Here is a 22,079-nt window from a genome sequence, read left to right as displayed (position 1 = left end):
CATAAAGAATAAAAAATTCTTCTTTTTTGTTCTGTCTTTGTGAATTGTGTGGGCTGTAGCTGCACGTGCATCAACAAAGGAGCAGCGCCAAGCATGCGCCTGTGTCCCATAAGTAAATAAAAAATAATTTTCTGTGTTTGTGTGCGCCTTAACCGCACGTATTTATCTATCAATATAACATAAATGGAGGACCAAACTTTCTCCGATAAAAATAAAATAGGGAAAGATCAAGAACCACTTCCTCCTAGTGCTGAAGCTGCTGTAGCCATGACATAGACGATGTAAGCTTGTGAGCAGGGCTTCCTACCTATATATCTGTCTGTTATTACCCAGTTTTGTTCTATCAATGTTGACAATTGTAAAGCGCAACGAAATATGCTGCGCTATATAAGAAACTGTTAATAAATAAATAACATGCCATCAACGTCGTCTGCCAAGGCCGATGCCCAATGTCATAGTAGAGGGCACATACAATTCCCAAATGACAAAGTTCAGGAAAATGACCTTGAAAAAAACATTTAAATCATCTGAAGAGAAACGTAAACTTGCCAATATGCCATTTACGACACGGAGTGGCAAGGAACGGCTAAGGTCTTTCCCTATGTTCATGACTAGTGGTTCAGCTTCACATGACGATGGAAGCCCTCCTCCCGCTAAATAAATCAAATGAGTTAAGCTGGCAAAAGCACAGCGAAGAACTGTGCGTTCTAAGAAGATATCACAAATCCCCAAGGAGAGTCCAAGTGTGGTGGCGGTTGCGATGCCTGACCTTCCCAGCACTGGACGGGAAGAGGTGGCTCTTTCCACCATTTGCACGCCCCCTGCAAGTGCTGAAAGGAGCACCCACAGTCCACTTGCTGATATGCAAATTGAAGATGTCACTGTTGAAGTACAACAGGATGAGGATACTGGTGTAGCTGGCGCTGAGGAGGAAGTTGGCGAGGAGGATTCTGATGGTGATGTGGTTTGTTTAAATCAGGCTCCAGGGGGAGACAGTTGTTGTCCGTGGGAAGAAAAAGCCCATTACAGTCATGCCTGGGCAGAAGACCAAACATTCCACCTCTTTGGTCTGGCAATATTTCTATCCAAATCCGGACAACAACTGTTTTGCCATATGTACCATATGTAAAGGTGAAATAAGTAGGGGTAGGGACGTTAACCACCTAGGAACATCCTCCCTTATACGGCACCTGCAGCGCGTTCATAAAAAGTTCAGAAACTTTGGCTAAGACCGTAAGCAGTCCAGGGACACCTAAATCCCGTTGTCCTGTTGTATCCAAGCGCCTGCAAACCACACGTCAACTCCCTCCTCGTCAATTTCCTCCTTAGTCAGGATCGGAAGTAGTCCTGCAGGCCATGTCACTGGCATGACTGACTCTCCTATCCGGGATTCCTCCGGAGGATCCTACATTGCTACGCCTCCTGCTGCCGCTGCTGCTGTTCCTGCATCTGGGAGTCGTTCATCATCCCAGAGAGGAAGTAGGAACACCACTACTTTTACTAAACAATTGACCCTGCAACAGTCCTTAGCGAGGAGGATGAAGTACGACAGCAGTCATCCTGAAGCAAAACGTATAACTGAGGCCTTGACTGCTATGTTGGTGTTAGACGTGCGTCCGGCATCCACTATTAGTGCAGTGGGATTTAGACAATTGATGGAGGTAGTGTGTCCCCGGTTCCAAATCCCGTCTAGATTCCACTTCACTAGGCAGGCGATACCGAGACTGTACAGTAACGTCAGAAAAAGTGTCCTGAAAAATGCGGTTGTACCCAATGTCCACTTAACCACGGACATGTGGACAAGTGGAACAGGGCAGACTAAGGACTATATGACTGTGTATCACCTTACGCAGCAACAACAGCAGCGTCACCAGTAGCAGCATCTCAAACGCCAGCTCGTTCCAAGGCAGGCTACGCTGTGTATCACCAGTTTCAGTAAGAGGCACACCGCCAACAACCTCTTAGAGGAACTGAGGGAAATCATCGCCCAGTGGCTTACCCCACTTAGACTCTCCTGGGGATTTGTGATATCTGACAATGCCACCAATATTGTGCGGGCATTACATCTGGGTAAATTCCAGCACGTCCCATGTTTTGCTCACACAATAAACTTGGTGGTGCAGAATTTTCTGAAAAGCGACAGGGGCGTGCAGGAGACGCTTTGGGTGGCCCAAAAAATTTCTGGCCACTTTCGCCATTCAGCGACTGCGTGCCGAAGATTGGAGCACCAGCAAACACTCTTGAACCTGCCCCGCCATCACCTGGAGCAAGAGGTTGTGACGCGGTGGAACTCAACCCTCTATATGCTTCAGAGGATGGAGGAGCAGCAAAAGGCCATTCAAGCCTATACATCCACCTATGACATAGGCAAAGGAGGGGGTATGCACCTGACTCAAGCACAGTGGAGAATGATTTCCGTGTTGTGCAAGGTTCTCCAGCCCTTTGAACTTGCCACACGTGAAGTCAGTTCAGACACTGCCAGCTTGAGTCAGGTCATTCCCCTCATCAGGCTTTTGCAGAAGCAGCTGGAGAAAGTAATGGAGGAGCTAAGACGGAGCGATTCTGCTCGGCATGTGGGACTTGTGGATGAAGCCCTTCATTCGCTTTGCCAGGATTCCAGGGTGGTCAATCTGTTGAAATCAGACCACTAAATTTTGGCCACCGTGCTCGATCCTAGGTTTAAAGCCTATGTGGTGTCTCTCTTTCCGGCCGACACAAGCCTGCAGAGGTGCAAAGACCTGCTGGTGAAAACACTGTCAGCTGAAGCAGAACGTGACACGTTAATAGCTCCTTCTTCATTTTCTCCCGCAACTGGGGCTGCCAGGAAAAAACTTAGGTATCCTAAGCAACCCGCTGGCGGTGATGCAGGGCAGGCAGGACCAAGTTTGGACATCTGGTCCGGACTGAAGGACCTGGCAACAATTTCTGACATGTCTACTGTCACTGCATATGATACTGTCACCATTGACAGAATGGTGGAGGATTACATCGGTGACAGCATCCAAGTAGGCATGTCAGACTGTACCTGTACTGGCAGGAAAAAGAGGCAATTTGGAGGCCCCTGTACAAACTGGCTCTATTTTACCTGAGTTGCCCCCCCTCCAGTGTGTACTCCGAAAGAGTGTTTAGTGCAGCCGGGAACCTTGTCAGCGAAAGGCGTAGGAGGTTGCTTACACAAAATGTGGAGAAGATGATGTTCATAAAAATGAATTATCAACTCTTCCAGGGAGACCAGCCTCCAGAACGTACAGAGGGACCTGTGGTGGTGGATTCCAGCGGGGACGAGTTAATGTGAGGATGAGGATGCACACAACACTGAAGAAGGTGAGATGAGGATGACATCTTGCCTCCGTAGAGCCAGTTTGTGCAAAGACAGATTAATTGCCAGCTTGTTTTGTGGGGGCCCAAATGAACCAATCATTTCAGCCACAGGTGTGTGGCAGACCCTGGCGCTGAAATGATTGGTTTGTTAAAGTGTGCATGTCCTGTTTATACAACATAAGGGTGAGTGGGAGGGCCCAAGGACAATTCCATCTTGCACCTATTTTTTGCGGCGCCCATTACAGTATATAAGATGTGTATATATGTAAGCAGCGCCCATTACAGTATATAAGATGTGTGTATATGTAAGCAGCGCCCATTACAGTACATAAGATGTGTATATATGTAAGCGGCGCCCCTTACAGTATATAAGATGTGTATATATGTAAGCGGCCCCCATTACAGTATAGAAGATGTGTATATATGTAAGCGGCGCCCATTACAGTATAGAAGATGTGTGTATATATGTAAGCGGCGCCCATTACAGTATAGAAGATGTGTATATATGTAAGCGGTGCCCATTACAGTATAGAAGATGTGTATATATGTAAGCGGCCCCCATTACAGTATATAAGATGTGTATATATGTAAGCAGCCCCCATTACAGTATAGAAGATGTGTATATATGTAAGCAGCGCCCATTACAGTATAGAAGATGTGTATATATGTAAGCAGCACCCATTACAGTATAGAAGACGTGTATATATGTAAGCAGCGCCCATTACAGTATAGAAGATGTGTATATATGTAAGCAGCGCCCATTACAGTATATAAGATGTGTATATATGTAAGCAGCGCCCATTACAGTATATAAGATGTGTATATATGTAAGCAGCCCCCATTACAGTATAGAAGATGTGTATATATGTAAGCAGCGCCCATTACAGTATATAAGATGTGTATATATGTAAGCAGCGCCCATTACAGTATAGAAGATGTGTATATATGTAAGCAGCACCCATTACAGTATAGAAGACGTGTATATATGTAAGCAGCGCCCATTACAGTATATAAGATGTGTGTATATGTAAGCAGTGCCCATTACAGTATATAAGATGTGTGTATATGTAAGCAGCGCCCATTACAGTATATAAGATGTGCATATATGTAAGCAGCCCCCATTACAGTATAGAAGATGTGTATATATGTAAGCGGCCCCCATTACAGTATATAAGATGTGCATATATGTAAGCAGCCCCCATTACAGTATAGAAGATGTGTATATATGTAAGCAGCACCTATTACAGTATATAAGATGTGTGTATATGTAAGCAGCGCCCATTACAGTATAGAAGATGTGCATATATGTAAGCAGCCCCCATTACAGTATAGAAGATGTGTATATATGTAAGCAGCGCCCATTACAGTATATAAGATGTGTGTATATGTAAGCAGCGCCCATTACAGTATAGAAGATGTGCATATATGTAAGCAGCCCCCATTACAGTATAGAAGATGTGTATATATGTAAGCAGCGCCCATTACAGTATATAAGATGTGTATATATGTAAGCGGCGCCCATTACAGTATAGAAGATGTGTATATATGTAAGCGGCGCCCATTACAGTATAGAAGATGTGTATATATGTAAGCAGCGCCCATTACAGTATAGAAGATGTGTATATATGTAAGCGGCGCCCATTACAGTATATAAGATGTGTATATATGTAAGCAGCGCCCATTACAGTATAGAAGATGTGTATATATGTAAGCGGCGCCCATTACAGTATAGAAGATGTGTATATATGTAAGCGGCCCCCATTACAGTATAGAAGATGTGTATATATGTAAGCGGCCCCCATTACAGTATAGAAGATGTGTATATATGTAAGCGGCCCCCATTACAGTATAGAAGATGTGTATATATGTAAGCAGCCCCCATTACAGTATACAAGATGTGTATATATGTAAGCAGCCCCCATTACAGTATACAAGATGTGTATATATGTAAGCAGCCCCCATTACAGTATAGAAGATGTGTATATATGTAAGCAGCGCCCATTACAGTATATAAGATGTGTATATATGTAAGCAGCGCCCATTACAGTATAGAAGATGTGTATATATGTAAGCAGCCCCCATTACAGTATAGAAGATGTGTATATATGTAAGCAGCCCCCATTACAGTATAGAAGATGTGTATATATGTAAGCAGTGCCCATTACAGTATAGAAGATGTGTATATATGTAAGCAGCGCCCATTACAGTATATAAGATGTGTATATATGTAAGCGGCCCCCATTACAGTATATAAGATGTGTGTATATGTAAGCGGCGCCCATTACAGTATATAAGATGTGTGTATATATGTAAGCAGTGCCCATTACAGTATAGAAGATGTGTATATATGTAAGCGGCGCCCATTACAGTATAGAAGATGTGTATATATGTAAGCGGCCCCCATTACAGTATAGAAGATGTGTATATATGTAAGCAGTGCCCATTACAGTATAGAAGATGTGTATATATGTAAGCGGCCCCCATTACAGTATATAAGATGTGTATATATGTAAGCGGCGCCCATTACAGTATAGAAGATGTGTATATATGTAAGCGGTGCCCATTACAGTATAGAAGATGTGTATATATGTAAGCAGCCCCCATTACAGTATATAAGATGTGTATATATGTAAGCGGCGCCCATTACAGTATATAAGATGTGTATATATGTAAGCGGCGCCCATTACAGTATAGAAGATGTGTGTATATATGTAAGCGGCGCCCATTACAGTATATAAGATGTGTATATATGTAAGCGGTGCCCATTACAGTATATAAGATGTGTATATATGTAAGCGGTGCCCATTACAGTATAGAAGATGAGTATATATGTAAGCGGCCCCCATTACAGTATAGACGATGTGTATATATGTAAGTGGCCCCCATTACAGTATAGAAGATGTGTGTATATATGTAAGCGGCGCCCATTACAGTATAGAAGATGTGTATATATGTAAGCGGCGCCCATTACAGTATAGAAGATGTGTATATATGTAAGCGGCGCCCATTCCAGTATAGAAGATGTGTATATATGTAAGCGGCGCCCATTACAGTATATAAGATGTGTGTATATATGTAAGCGGCGCCCATTACAGTATATAAGATGTGTATATATGTAAGCGGCGCCCATTACAGTATAGAAGATGTGTATATATGTAAGCGGCCCCCATTACAGTATATAAGATGTGTATATATGTAAGCGGCGCCCATTACATTATATAAGATGTGTATATATGTAAGCGGCGCCCATTACAGTATAGAAGATGTGTATATATGTAAGCGGCGCCCATTACAGTATAGAAGATGTGTGTATATATGTAAGCGGCCCCCCTTACAGTATAGAAGATGTGTATATATGTAAGCGGCCCCCATTACAGTATAGAAGATGTGTATATATGTAAGCGGCCCCCATTACAGTATAGAAGATGTGTATATATGTAAGCGGCCCCCATTACAGTATAGAAGATGTGCATTTGCTGATTATGGTTATGTAACATAATCACAGCTGCCTCCCATGGCTGCTCCTACTATGCTGTGAGCATTACTGATATCCAGTCCCAGTCCACAGCTGGGGTGATGGGGTTCTGGGAAGGAGCAGCATGCCACGATTGGAGGCTTTACTCCGTAGGGACAGAATAGTAAGGACTGACTATCATTGCCATCCTGCCCTCAGCCCCTGCACCAGTAGGGAAGCAGTGCAGATGTTGTAACTACATCATTTATTTTTAATTAAAGCAAATACAGAATCGCATAGTAAAACTAGGGCTCCCAATCCCTAGAGGTGCCAAAACGAGGGGCATGCGGGTAATGAGTATACGGGCTTGGGCTTCTCTGTGCGTCTCGCACCATATGGCGTATAAGTGCACACAGCTGTAGTTTACCATGTATCGCCCTGGGCAGTGCACAGTTACATTGTAACCTTTAAGGTCTTATTCAGAGTCTCTGGCAAGCGGCCGATCTCTCGCTCTGAGCGATGGTCGCACAACTGCGCATGCGTATTCGCAGTGCACGGGTGCAAACTAGCGGCTGCGATGTAGAAGCGAGCACTCGTAGTACACAGACATGTCGCTACTTTGAGTGACAGATTGCGCCATTTGTGGATGGTAACAGGGGAAGGTGCTTGTCAACGGAGGAGTGGATGTGCAAACGCAGGCGTGCCCGACCGTCAGAACGGAGTTTAATGGGAGTGCATAATTAGCAAAGTAGCGTCATTGAACATGTGACTTGTGGAGTTTTTTACGCTGTCTGCTCGCAGTGCTTGCGGAAGGGTAAGGTCTACCTCAAGCACTGCGAGCAGCTCCGATGGCTCACGATGTTCCCGATTAATCCTTCTTTGCCCGGAGATGACGTGTGCTGCGAGTGGCAAGGGGGCGTCTTTAATCACTTGCGAGCGCAAAATGCCGTAGCTCGCTAAGACATAGAGGCGGCCTCACACCACGAAGAGCGAACGCATGATTTGCATATCCGGCCCTTTTTTTCCAGCGAGCGACCGCATCTAGTGAGAGACTCTGAATGAGGTCCTTAGTACGGAAAGACCCATTATTGCTAAAGGAAGAGAGATTGGCAAAGTGAGATGTGAAAGGAAGAGACTGTGGTTTGTGGTATTAGCCAAATATAGATTTTACCCAGGGAAGGGATGTGCAGTCAGGGTAGGCAGAGCCTCCCGTGTCATACTCCTGAGATTTGATATAAAAATAACCTTAATGTCCCCCGTAGACGTGCCCCTTATGCAATGTCCCCAGTAATGGTCCCCCCTATACAGTGCTCCTTATGCAGTGCCCCCTGTAGTAGTACCCCCTATGCAGTGCCCCTTATGCAGTGCCCCCTGTAGTAGTCCCCCCCCCATGCAGTGCCCCCTGTAGTAGTGCCGCTTATGCAGTACCCCCGGTATTGGTCTTCCCTATGCAGTGACTCTTATATAATGCCAACAGCAGTGGTCCCCCCCCTATACAGTGCCCCCAGTAGTAGTCCCCCCTTATACAGTGCCCCCAGTAGTAGTCCCCCCCTATACAGTGCCCCCAGTAGTAGTCCCTCCATGCTCTGCCCCCAGTAGTAGACCCCCCTATACAGTGCCCCCAGTATTAGTCCCCACCCCCCCATGCTCTGCCCCCAGTAGTAGTCCCTCCATGCTCTGCCCCCAGTAGCACCCCCCCCCCTATACAGTGCCCCCTTGAAGTGGCCCCCCTATACTGGGACACCTGTAGTGCTCCCCCCTAAGCAGTGACACACACACACACACCTGAATCCCCGCTCCTGACGTGAGTCCCGGCTCTTCTGTTGCACAGATGGGAGAGACGTCGGCGTCATGACGTCTCTCCCATCATCACCAGCTGCAGGGGGGAGCTGGAAGGCGGAGCTCATGAGTGAGCTTCAGCCGGCTCCCTCCGTTGACGAAGCAGCCAATGAGAGTCTGTGTGACTCTAATCGGCTGCTGTAACATACACACAGCTGCCGGCGGCGACTGTGTAGTGTGGCCGCGCTCCCTGCTCGGTCTACACTACACTAGCGGAGGGGACACTAGCGGCGGGTGCAGACAGTGCACCGCTGCTAGTGGGGGCCCCGGGACGACCGCCCCTGTCGCCCCCCCCCTTAATCCGGCCCTGGGGCCTGAGGTCAGAGGTGGATGCAGAAGCGCAGGCAGCAGCATTTATTGGCTGCCGTTCGTCTGACTTTACATTCTGCTACAAACTCCTCCCCTTGTATATAACCATGCGGCCAATCAGTGCGCCCTTAGCCGCTTTCATTGACACGCCCATTAATATTTTTGCATGCATTACTAGCCATCGCCCAGGAACGTGCATCACTTCTCCACTAAGATTCTGTTGCGATGTGTCTTGATCACAGCAGCCCATTGTGTGCACACTCTGTAACGCATGCTCTGTATACATTAGGGGTGAGCACACTCTGTAACGCATGCTCTGTATACATTAGGGGTGAGCACACTCTGTAACGCATGCTCTGTATACATTAGGGGTGAGCACACTCTGTAACGCATGCTCTGTATACATTAGGGGTGAGCACACTCTGTAACGCATGCTCTGTGTACATTAGGGGTGTGCACACTCTGTAACGCATGCTCTGTGTACATTAGGGGTGAGCACACTCTGTAACGCATGCTCTGTATACATTAGCGGTGTGCACACTCTGTAACGCATGCTCTGTGTACATTAGGGGTGTGCACACTCTGCAACGCATGCTATGTATACATTAGGGGTGAGCACACTCTGTAACGCATGTTCTGTATACATTAGGGGTGAGCACACTCTGTAACGCATGCTCTGTATACATTAGGGGTGAGCACACTCTGTAACGCATGCTGTGTATACATTAGGGGTGAGCACACTCTGTAACGTATGCTCTGTATACATTAGGGGTGAGCACACTCTGTAACGTATGCTCTGTATACATTAGGGGTGAGCACACTCTGTAACGCATGCTCTGTATACATTAGGGGTGAGCACACTCTGTAACGCATGCTCTGTATACATTAGGGGTGAGCACACTCTGTAACGCATGCTCTGTATACATTAGGGGTGAGCACACTCTGTAACGCATGCTCTGTGTACATTAGGGGTGTGCACACTCTGTAACGCATGCTCTGTGTACATTAGGGGTGAGCACACTCTGTAACGCATGCTCTGTATACATTAGCGGTGTGCACACTCTGTAACGCATGCTCTGTGTACATTAGGGGTGTGCACACTCTGTAACGCATGCTATGTATACATTAGGGGTGAGCACACTCTGTAACGCATGTTCTGTATACATTAGGGGTGAGCACACTCTGTAACGCATGCTCTGTATACATTAGGGGTGAGCACACTCTGTAACGTATGCTCTGTATACATTAGGGGTGAGCACACTCTGTAACGTATGCTCTGTATACATTAGGGGTGAGCACACTCTGTAACGCATGCTCTGTATACGTTTTTAGGAATTTTCGCATATGCGCAGTTGCAAAAAATTGCACAGCTGTGTAAACTTCGGAATTGCAGGCAGCTCTCAATCAGGCCCATAGGGGCCACACTTATATAGGTCTAGGCGGTATTCATCCTAGAGCACTACTATCGTCTGTAGCGGGATTCATTTAGGAAGCCAGCGGTCGCAATCCCGACTGCCGGCTTCCCGACTACACTATCCCGGCTAGGGTTAAATGACAGGCGTCTAAAATCTAGACGCCGGTCATTTTCCTGACGCCGGGAGACCTGCGCCCGGCATCCTGATCGAAGGGATGCCGGGCGCCGTGAGCGGACAGCCGCGGGGGGGAGAGGGTTAGGTTTTGGGCTCCCGGGGGGGACTTGGGGTTAGGCACCCCCCTGGGAGGGTTAGGGTTAGGCTAGGGGTAGGGAGGGTTAGGGTTAGGCTCCCCAGGGGGGGACTTGGATTAGGCACCCCTCCGGGGGACTTAGGTTTAGGCAGCGGGGAAGGGGGTGGTTAGGGTTAGGCATCTGGGGGGGGGTTAGGGTTAGGCACCCCTAAGGAGGGTTAGGGTTAGGGGGGTTAGTTAGTATAGTATATACTTACCTTAGGGACGATTGGGATTTCCAGCGCTGTCGGTCTTCCGCTGCCGGTCTCTGTTGTTTGGTCGGGCTGCCGTAGCCGGGAATTGAGCTGCCGGTCATGCGGCGACCGGCATTCCATACCAAATGCCCTGTAGCATATACATGCAGTGACATCACCAGACTACATCGCCCAGGGAGCACAGCTCTTACACTTACTAAAGAGGAGAAGCTGGTAGCAATAGGCTGGTGTTAGAGGGCGTTATACGAGGGTAGTACAATAAGTAACGTAACCAGGCCTCTAACTGCATGCATTTATTCAACTCGTACATATACGTCTACAATGGTATGGCCTTGGTACAGATTGTTTCCACATAGTCCACGTACTTGTCTAAACATTTGTTCTGACGGCACACCAAGGCATTTATCTCGGCATAGAAGAATCCAGTGTCAGGCGCCTGGAGCCAGGACATGACTCCTTGCTGAACTGAACTTTCCTGCGGTTGCAAATCACCTTCCACCCAGCTGCTTCTTCAATGGTCCAAAGAGATGAAAACCACTTAATGCCAGGGTCAGGGCTGTAGTCAGGATGGTCCTGTACAGAGCTGTAACTAGACTTCTTGGTGCCCTCTGCCAGAGAGAGCACTGGCGCCCCCCCCCCCACAATTTTTAAAATGGGTACATAGTGCACCCGAATAAGGGCCATGGCCTCATGGGGAAGGGCCAGGGAAGCGATAGTGGAGGCCAGGAGATGCTGGGGATAAAAGAAGAGGAAGCTACAAGTGAGAATGATAAAAACCAGGAAAATTGACAGGCACGGACAGCGCCCCCTGCCGTGCAGTGCCCTGTGCCATGGCACTGGTCGCTCTACCCTAGTTACGGCCCTGGTCCTGTACCTCCCAATGGTGTCTCCATAACAACACACGTGTGCAGTTGGCAGAGGGTGACCTGCTGTTATCGTGCAGCAATACGACACCTGTTCGTAACGATCCTGGTCATTTTTGACGAATTGCCCCATTGCGGAAATCAACAAGAAGCACGCCCTGGTGGTCTCAAAACACTGTCTCCATGACCACCTTTTGCTGATGGAGTTGTTTTGAATTTCTTTGAAGATGGGGACAATGCGCGTGTCCATGTCATGGATGCTGGCCTCATCTCCAGTGTCACATGTAGCACCCACATTTCATCGCCTGTAACAATACGCTGAGTGCTTCAGAGACAATCCCATCCTATTGGTTTTGTGAACTTGTGGGAGTTGCTTCAGTACCCAACGTGAACAATATTGTGCACAGTACCCACTGAGATGTTCAGTCCATCAGCCATAAGAATAGCTCGAAAGTGTCTGTTTTCCTGCATCAGACCTCCAATGCGGCACAAATTGTCATCTGTGGTGGACGTTATCAAAGGCAATGCACCAATCCCAAACCCTTTTCTGTGAAATGACGTGATCACTGTACACATCGACAAGTTGGGGATGAATCAGCTGCTGATGTGCCCTTTAGACATAGAAATCTGATCACGCTACGCATCTCAATGTTTCATCATGTTTCCGCCAGACTCGCCATCTTACAGCTGATGTTGGGACAGTATGACTGATACGAGGTGCACTTTAATGCCGAGAGAGGAATCATTGGTCTACCCTCTCTGGCCCGGCTGGAAATTAGAATGAAATAGAGCACATTACACACGTGAGAGATCTTGTTACCTCACTTATTGAACCACCTTCGTATATTCTTACCATGCAGTCCGGCATCAGAAGTCTCCTAGTGATTGCATGCCAGACCCTACCAAACAGGCATATGCAACTTTTCACCAGCCATCTTGGCCACAATTCTGGTCAACCTGCCCACAATATGCTCTTACTGTATTTTGACAACATCTACAAGCCCCTTCCACCACCCTGTTCAGGAACCCATGTCATAAGGAGTCTCCAATCTAACTGTTTTGGAAAGTTAAACATGCACGCACACTTAGACATAAATGCACGCTGCTTTTTTTCATTTTAACTCTAAATGAGATCCCGTCTGTCAGGACACCTGATCATTTTCTAACCACATGGGGAGATCTCTACGAGGCCGATTAATGATGTTAATTATGGAGGCTGGACCCTGATAATTAACATGCTAACTCGCCGCGGATTCCGGAGCAATTCCTCATTGCTCTGGCGCAGTGACAGCTTATGCGAAAATCAGCCGTCCAGTGAGCGGCTTCACTTCTCTTTTTTGAAGCCGTGAATCTTTTCACTGCTCCTTTCGTAGCCGTGATGGAAGTAAGAATGCTCAACCTACAGGTCACGCATGCGCACAAGAGCCCCCGACGTCCGGCGGAAGGAGCCGGACAGAGGAGGAGGGATCCAAAAGGATCCCTCTTCGCGACCCGGGACTCCTTCCATTAGAGAAGGAGCGGGTATCGGGAGGATTCGCCATCTGAAGATGGTGAATGCTTCCGCAGTCAAGCTCCGAAAATATAATATTTTCAGAGCTTGATGAATTCTGTCCCCATACTAGTGTATGGGGACAGCGGCCATTCTGGGAGAGGAAGGTAAGCAGGAGATATCTGTGATACTAGTGTATGGGGACAGCGGCCATTCTGGGAGAGGAAGGTAAGCAGGAGATATCTGTGATACTAGTGTATGGGGGCAGCGGGCCATTCCAGAAGGGGAAGGTATTTCTGATATCTGTGATACTAGTGTATGGGGGCAGCGGGTCACATTGGGAGAGTAAGGTAAGCAGGAGATATCTGTGATACTAGTGTATGGGGGCAGCGGGCCATTCCAGAAGGGGAAGGTATTTCTGTTATCTGTGATACTAGTGTATGGGGGCAGCGGGTCACATCGGGAGAGTAAGGTAAGCAGGAGATATCTGTGATACTAGTGTATGGGGACAGGGGGCCATTCCAGAAGGGGAAGGTATTTCTGTTATCTGTGATACTAGTGTATGGGGGCAGCGGGTCACATCGGGAGAGTAAGGTAAGCAGGAGATATCTGTGATACTAGTGTATGGGGACAGGGGGCCATTCCAGAAGGGGAAGGTATCTGTGATATCTCCTCCTTTTACTTTCGTGATGAATGTCCCGATCACTTCATTTACACCTGCTTTTGTAAAAATTAAGTGATGATGAATGCATTACTAAATCCACTGGGGTCAATAGAACTTGCTGCAACCAAAAAACTGTATATGCTTCAAGACGCAGTAAATCAGAAAACACATTGTGCTTTTGACAAGAGGTCTATCCTAAGAGTAGAAACCACCAGGTACTGTAGAGGCTTGGCGAAGTGCCCATGGTGTTGTAATGTTAAAGTATTTTAGAATGTGTTCCAGAGCATACCATTGTAGCCATTAACAGCTTGGGAACCACAAGTGCAGCAAACCCATGACTGAAGGGGCAACCACCAGCTGAGACCTGTAGTGCCACACTTTTTGTAAAACTGATATATTACAAATCAAAACTACATACAGAGTGACTGTTCTTCACATCTCACCTGGAGCCATGCAGACATGGAGAGAGCTGTTCTTCTGATCGGCTGGGTTATGTACTATACACAGGAGCTCAGTGTCCCAGGACTCCGGCTGCAGTGACACCTGGATGGTGGCACCATTATTATACAGCTGGTACTCAGAGTTATTATGTCTGTGCATCCAGGTATAGGACAAGGCTGATGTGTTTGTTGGGACAGAACAATGGAGACTCATATTACACCAGTCATTGGTCCTCTTCTCCCATCCAATCCTTACAGCTGGGTGAGGAACAGGTTCTGTAATCGGAAAGGAAGCTATTAATGCCATACTTGATCAGAGGAAGTTATGGTCCAGGTGGAAGGTGCACAGGGCATAGTGGTGCAAATTGCATCATCATGCCCCCCCTACACTGCTCAATGGTGGAGCCTTAGATGTAGCCGGGCAATGTTGGCATTTTGTTATCACTGGGAATCTGGGTGGCTGGTCTATTCTACTGGGGGCCCAGGAGAGTTGCCTGACCTACTTTCTAAGTAAAATGGTAATGGTCATCTACAGTATAACCCTAAAATGCATGATATAAAAGTGAAGAACTGTCTATATGAAGGGCCGGCTCGAGGCACGTTCGACCAGTGCGGTCGAACAGGAGCGCCACCCCATAGAGAGGGCAACCCTCCCAACAATTCCTGCTTTCAACGGGACAGTCCAGCTTTTTGGGCACTGCCCTGCTGTTCCACCCACTGGTGGTCGGGAGGTTGGGCACGTAGACCGCCGCAGCAGTGCTGGACCCCGGAGAAGAGAATGGATGCCGCGCGCTTTCAGTGCAGGGAGAGGGCTGGGGGCTGCCCAGCTACTGACGGAATGCTGGGCTCTCCCCCTGCCTGACGTTAAACAGGAGGCCTGCCATACGGAAATGTCCACAAACAGCATTTAGGGGTGTGGCCTATGGTAATTAAGCCCCACCCACATGTAATGAGCGCCTCACTCCCGTTCTGCACGGGGCGCGACTCCTTCTGGAGCCTGCCCTGTCCATATTGATATGATAAATCATTTGCAATAAAAAGTGACTGTGTGTGTCTGCGGGACCGATTTCTCCGATGTTGACTTCCAGAAGAAAAGGCCCAAGGGGACTTTCCCAGAGGGTGACTAATTGTATATATTCTGAAAAAATTATCCCAAGGTAATTTCAGAAGTTTATCAGAACTGAAAATGTTTCATATAAAAGTTCCCGTCAGTAACGCTTTCCTGCTCTCCCGGAAGGAGACTCCTGAATCTCAGGAAGTCCTCCGAGTGGCCTGGAAGACCAGAAAGCCCTTGCGCATTTCTCCCACTTCCCTTGAGAAGTTGGAGGCGTCTTTATAATGCAATTGGTTTATTATAGCCGCTCCCCGTTCATATTACAATCTACAATGCAATAAGGACGGTTCTAAGATCAACAAAAAAATATGGTGAGACCTGTGTGATGGCCGGGATCCGGTCTAAAGATCTACAGTAAAAAGGTAGACAATGTCCAGATAGACACCAGATGTTAGACAGTAAATAGGTTGACGGGGACAAAAGGTTGACACACTAACTAAAGGTCGACATGAAAAAGGTAGGCACTTACCCCGATGATTAGGGATAGGCACTTACCCCGATGGTTAGGGTTAGGCACCAGGATGGAGGGTTAGGCACTAGAAGGGACGGTTAGGGTCAGGCACCTACCCCGACGGTTAGGGTAAGCCACTAAGGTGAGGTTTAGGGTGAAGATAGTTTTTTTTGTTTTCAAAAAACAATGTGTTGACCATTTTTGTGTCTACCTTTCTCATGTCGACCTTTTGACCAGGTCGACCATTTGTATATGTCGACCTTCTTACATGTCAACCTTTAGTTTGTGGACCTTTTGTCCCTGTTGGCCTATTGACTGTCTAACATCTGGTGTCTATCTAGACCAGGGGTTCCCAACCACTGTCCTCAAGGCACACTAACAGTCCAGATTTTAAGGATAGCCATAGCTGAGCACAGGTGACTTAATTAGTACCTTAGTTATTTTGATTTAACCATCTGTGCTTAAGCATGGATATCACTAAAACCAGGACTGTTAGTGTGCCTTGAGGACCGAGGTTGGGAATCACTGATCTAGACATTGTCTACCTTTTTTACAGTAGATATTTCAATCCACACCCGTGATGGCCACATAAGAAATGTAATACTGGCCAAACCGTGCAGCATCTTTCCTGTTCTTTGTACCGAAGTGCTGCTACACTGTGGAGTTTGGGGTGTGTGTATATAATAATTTCTGTGCAGTGCTTTTTTTCATATACAGGTTGAGTCTCCCATGTCCAAATATTCCGAAATACGGAATTTTTTGAGCATGACTGAGATAGTAAAACCTATAGTATAAAATAACCTTCAGGCTGTGTGTATAACGTGTATATGAAACATAAATAAATTTCATGTATGTACACAAACTTTGAGCCACAAAATTATTGCAACTATTGTATAAAATTACTTGCAGACTGTGTATAAGGTGTATATAACATATAAATGCAGTCTATGCTTAGATTTGGGTCCCATTCCCAAGATATTTAATTATTTTATGCAAATATTCCAAAATACGGAATATTCCGATATCCAAAATACCCCTGGTCCCAAGCATTTTGGATATGGGATACTCAACCTGTACCTAACTATGGGTCTCATTCAGACCAGCTCGCAAGCGCTGTACGCTCGCAAGCGGGTCGATGGTACGCATGCGCACGATGGAGGGAGCTCCGTCGTGCGCATGCGCGAGACCCGAATAACGACGGCCAAGCCGTCGCTCCGGGTCTCGCACCAAAGGGGGCGTGCTGTCGATGGTGAGTGACAGCACGCCCCCTTTGGTGGGCATGCCGGGGGCGTGGCTGCCCAGACGGAGGTGTTCCCATGGGAATGCCTACCGTCTGGGTCCGGCCCCACTGACATCACTAGTGATGTCAGTGGGAGTGTTTTTGGCTCTGATAGAGCCAAAAGCACTCCGGGCTTGCGGCAGACGAGACCCTACCACATTGGTCTCGTCGCAAGCCCGATGGTCTTTGACCATTGCGACCATCTTTTTGGCCGCTCGCATAAGCTGTGGGTGGTCACCCACAGCTATGCGAGCGGCCAGGAGGCCGCTCCATTTTCAGCTAGGCGGGCCCTGATTGAGAGCAAGTGTTCTTGTCAGAGCGTCCAGCTCTGAATCAGGCCCACTACCTAGATACTGATTGTATTTTAGAAGCTTGTGCTGAGGACTTCTGAATGCTCACATACCGTACACGCTGAGAATAAAAGATGCTGTGAATAATTGTTTGCTGGTAAGTGTGATCTCCGCAGCGTACACTCCACTGTCCATCGTGCTTAGTTGTGTGATTACCAACATTTCTCCATTATTAAGTCTCTGAATCCGGTTGTTAAATTGGGGATGGTACATCGTCCAAATTCTGTTTTTAACTTCCGCCACTTTAACAGTTCTTCCATTGGTTGAATATCGCCACATTATCTCCTCTATAGGAAGCGGGAGATGAAGGTAGTTGGACAGCTGGACAGACTGGTTTATAAGGCCGGTCACTTGCATAGGAGCGTCATCTCCGGCTGCAGGAAACGGGACAATACCAATCAATGTAATTACCAAACCAATGGTCTAAAATATATTCTGCAGACGCGTTTCACAGAAGGGTGACCCCATTTCCCTAATACAGAGGTTCCCAAACTCCACCATTTCACTCCAGATTTTAAGGATCTGCATGCTTGAGCACTGGTGACTAAATTAGTACCTCAGTCAGTTTGATTTAACTATCTGGGCTCAAGCAAGGATATCCTTAAAACCTGGACTGTAATAGCAGAGTTTGGGAATCTGTGCCCCTAACACTAGATAGTTCTTAAATATATCTAATACAGATTATTTGAATAGAGCAAGGTAACTTATTTTCAATCGGTCACTATACGATAGCTGAGGTTTTGTTGAAAGTGTCTGTAACTTCTGGAACAAAATTTTGGGTGGAGATCTAAACTGTGCAATTGGGAAACCTCACATTTTCATGCACTCCAGTGTGCGGTGTGTAAACCATGCAAATTGCTAAACATTAAATGGTAAATCTGAGCGGAAGAAGGAAAACTGCCTGGGTGATGTATTAAGCATTTATTAGTCCAAAAAGGGAAAAAAAAGACCTGGGGCAGAAGCATTAAGCAAGGTAATGAGCCGAGAACTGGACATGTGGCATTCTACAAGTGCCAACATTTTAGAACACCCATGGGCTATAAGTGCCATAAGTGGTCAACTATATTTTAACATATTTACTTCCTGCCCAAATACCATGGTGCCACGAGTGGCCCAGTGCTGCCCTGTACTCTCTAAATCCAATAGCCTGATAACTTTTTTGCCCCACCTAAGCAGGGCTCTTATACGATTTAAAGCCGGATTTTTTGCATCTGGTTATACCATGTCCCCTACAGGGAATCTGTATGAAATCCTGGCAGTCGGGATGCCTGCTGTCAATATACTGACACTGGCATCCCAATGCTCAGGATCCTGACAGGGGTCCGGTAAATATGGGAACGCTCCCCCCTTCTCCCCCTAACCCTCTGTTCCTGCATCCTAACCCACCCCCTTGGTGCCTAACCTTAACCCACCCTCCCCTAGCCTAGCCCTAACCCCCCCGTGACACTTAAACCTAGCCCTCACCCCACCCCCACCCCCACCCCACAGCTAAGACCTAACCATCCCCACTATACTTATGATCGGCATGCCAACTGCTGTCTGTATTGCGGTGCCGGTCTTTTGGCCAGGTAGTGGCATTCGGCACCGGGATTTCATCAGTCGGGATGCCTTCTGAAGGTATGATAACTACATCCCTCCTACAGAGTAGGAAATTGCTGCTTGGAGAATAAGCAGCAATTTCCTAGCAGTGTGGTCTGACACTTGTTAATGATTTTGAAGCACACTTGCTGCACCCACATCCCCTCAACCCTGGAGGGAACAGCCAAAAAGTCGGCAAGTACCGGTATGTTTAAAAAAAATAAAATTAAATTCTATTAAAAAATCTTTTATTTTGTACAATATGTTTTGTTTCTAAATGACAGCATACTTTTTGTCAGCTGCAAGCTGCCGTATGGGTGCTAAAGTTCCTTTACAAACTATGGCCCTCATTCAGACCCACTCGCAAGCGGGCGCACGTACGTTAGGCGTACGTACAAAAATATTTAAAATCAATGGCTCGCTCGTATTTTCGTTCGCATCTAAAATGCCTCCCAAAACTCTGACGACCCCTCCTCTAACTAACGAGCGTACGAAATAGCGAGCGTACATCCCCGAAATGGCTTGAAAGGAACGCACGCACAAGTATAAACAGGAAGTGGCCTTGTCAGATGTCGATTACCTGCTCCTTTATTCTGCCTACCTCCATCAATCGTATCATGCCAATCAATGTATCAATTAGCTTAATTGTTTGTTTTTTTCAACACAATGCAAGAAACTTTACTCTTGTCCGTGTTTGTGTTTACCCGCAGAATACGTACGGATGAAACATTCGCTTTTATTGTTCAAAAAACATGTGAACCACAATTAAACAATTGTACTATTGCTGTGGATCCCCGCATATTTCCCTGGGTTCATTTCTTTATTTAAATTTGCTTACGCATGTCACTGCATCAAGCCTATCATAACTCTCCAGAGATTTCTGGCCCTGTCGAACACATGACTCATACACTAACCAATAAAATTGCTCCTGTTAATTTCCAAAATACATTAGCCAATCAGAAAATTTTTACACACTTTATCAAAAATGATTTTTAAGAAAAACACCATTGCCATCATGAGAGCCTCCGCATTCACCAGGCGCGAGCTGCTGGTGCTTACGGAGGTCATGGATCGCCGGATCACCAGCCAACCTCAACCCATGACCAACCAGCAGAAGCACTCCGCGTATGCGGAGGCACGGTCCCGCCTGCGGTCCTTCGGCTCACGCCGCAACATCGGGCAGCTGGAGCGCAGGTGGTCCGACCTGCAACGGCGAACGCCCCGCTTGCTGGCATGCTTTCGCATGCAGATCCTGGCAAGTAAGTGTTATGTATTGTGGTTTTAATGTTTGTGTTTGTGGGGCAAACTGCGTGTGCATGTTTTCCTGTCTGTTCTATTTATTATTTGTACTCATATCTGCGTGTGCATGTTTTCCTGTCTGTTCTATTTATTATTTGTACTCATATCTGCGTGTGCATGTTTTCCTGTCTGTTCTATTTATTATTTGTACTCAGATCTGCGTGTGCATGTTTTCCTGTCTGTTCTATTTATTATTTGTACTCATATCTGCGTGTGCATGTTTTCCTGTCTGTTCTATTTATTATTTGTACTCATATCTGCGTGTGCATGTTTTCCTGTCTGTTCTATTTATTATTTGTACTCATATCTGCGTGTGCATGTTTCCCCTCTATTTCTGTTTTTTTCATTCTACTGCTATTTGGCTTATTTGTTGTTTTTTTTTTTATTTTTTTAGTTTGGTTGGCCGGATTTGTCCATAAACTAACCGCAATTTCTTTGACATATTTTAGGGCACAGCCAAGACTCCGCCGTCACCGTCCGTCCAGACGGCGTTCCCGGCCACTATCCCCAACCCCCAGCCAACACTCCACCCCAAATCTTTCCCCTATTCCCCACTCCTCCCCATCCTTCCCAGACCCTCTCCCGGAAATGTCGGGCCTCCTTCCCCTCCGTCCCACTTCCCCCTCTCCTCCACCCACCCCTCTTCCAATTACCCCCTCCCCGGAGTCCATCATAACTCCTCCCCATTCTTTGGGTAATGACGGATCCTCCGAGGAGGATCATGGAGGTTTTTCCGGAGCTCCCGTTTTGTTTCCCGGTATGTTTTTTATTTATTTTTTATAAAGCACAAACTGTTTGTATGTAATCATGTGTCGTGCCTTTCTTCGTGTTTTTGTGGCTTGACTTTTGGTGATTGTGAAGGTTTGCCTTTACCTCTTCCTGGTGATTTAAACATACACATATCACACCTGTGGGAATTTGTACCTAGGCCTTGTATTTTTGCCAGCCCCCCCTTTTTTTTTTTTGGTTTGGATTTAGGAGTGATTTGGTTGTGTTTTTTTTTTTTAATGTGGATTCCCTATTGTTGTATTAACCCACACACTTTTCTCACCCACAGAGGAACAGAGGCGTCGGCAAGAGGTGGCGGATGTTGTGGGGCAGATGCGCCAACATGTCATCGGCATTCTGGTGGCCCTCGACCGGCTGTCTGGCCTCCTTCGGCAGTAGTTTTTTTATTTTTGTTATATTTTCAAATTAAATTTATTAAGACAAATATACGTTGTGGCTCATTTTTAAAAACCCAAACCAAGATAGTTTAGCATGACATAAGTAGACTGTTCCTGCAAGGATTTCCCTTTTTTAAAAGTTAGATTGTGTTTTGTCTTTGTATGTCAAACAGACACAAGAAACACATAACAGTAACAATGTCATTTCCCTTTTTGGGTGTAGTGTCAATTACATATTTCTACATTTTCCAGGTTCCTACTTGGTGCGCAAGCTGCTTAGGCCAATCTTACAAATCCCAAGGTTGGGCCAGGCTTCCTTTTGGTGTGGATTGGGAAGCTGAAAATATATTTCAGTTTAGCTCAACTGGCGTCAGTACTGGTTTACCCCTTAGTCAAATGTAACTTGTGTTAACCTGGTTACACTTGCTGTTAACGTCCCAAAAAAGGAAGACCATTTCACTCTCCAAAAATTTATTAACAACATAACAGAGAAAACAAAGTGGTCACTCCCAAAAAAAGAACACAGTGATAAATTCAAATACAA

At 46.5% G+C, this 22,079-nt stretch overlaps 1 protein-coding gene across 1 annotated transcript in view; it reads right to left on the bottom strand.

The window, feature by feature from the left end:
- The window catches only part of LOC148522293 (T-lymphocyte surface antigen Ly-9-like), a 66,408-nt gene that overhangs the window by 19,569 nt on the left and 24,760 nt on the right, over positions 1-22,079 (bottom strand). The window contains exons 5-8 of the mRNA XM_088474156.1: positions 17,546-17,866; positions 14,302-14,574; positions 12,088-12,205; positions 11,208-11,351 (exon numbers count right to left, since the gene is read on the bottom strand). Coding sequence (XP_088330282.1) covers positions 11,208-11,351; positions 12,088-12,205; positions 14,302-14,574; positions 17,546-17,866 — 856 coding nt within the window. The remainder of the gene's footprint in view (positions 1-11,207; positions 11,352-12,087; positions 12,206-14,301; positions 14,575-17,545; positions 17,867-22,079) is intronic.

This window comes from Taudactylus pleione, unplaced genomic scaffold (assembly GCF_031769625.1).
Source record: "Taudactylus pleione unplaced genomic scaffold, aTauple2 ptg000148l, whole genome shotgun sequence".
NCBI lineage: Eukaryota > Metazoa > Chordata > Amphibia > Anura > Myobatrachidae > Taudactylus > Taudactylus pleione.
The sequence above is the reverse complement of the archived record's forward strand: the minus strand, read 5'-3'. Positions and strand labels throughout refer to the sequence as shown.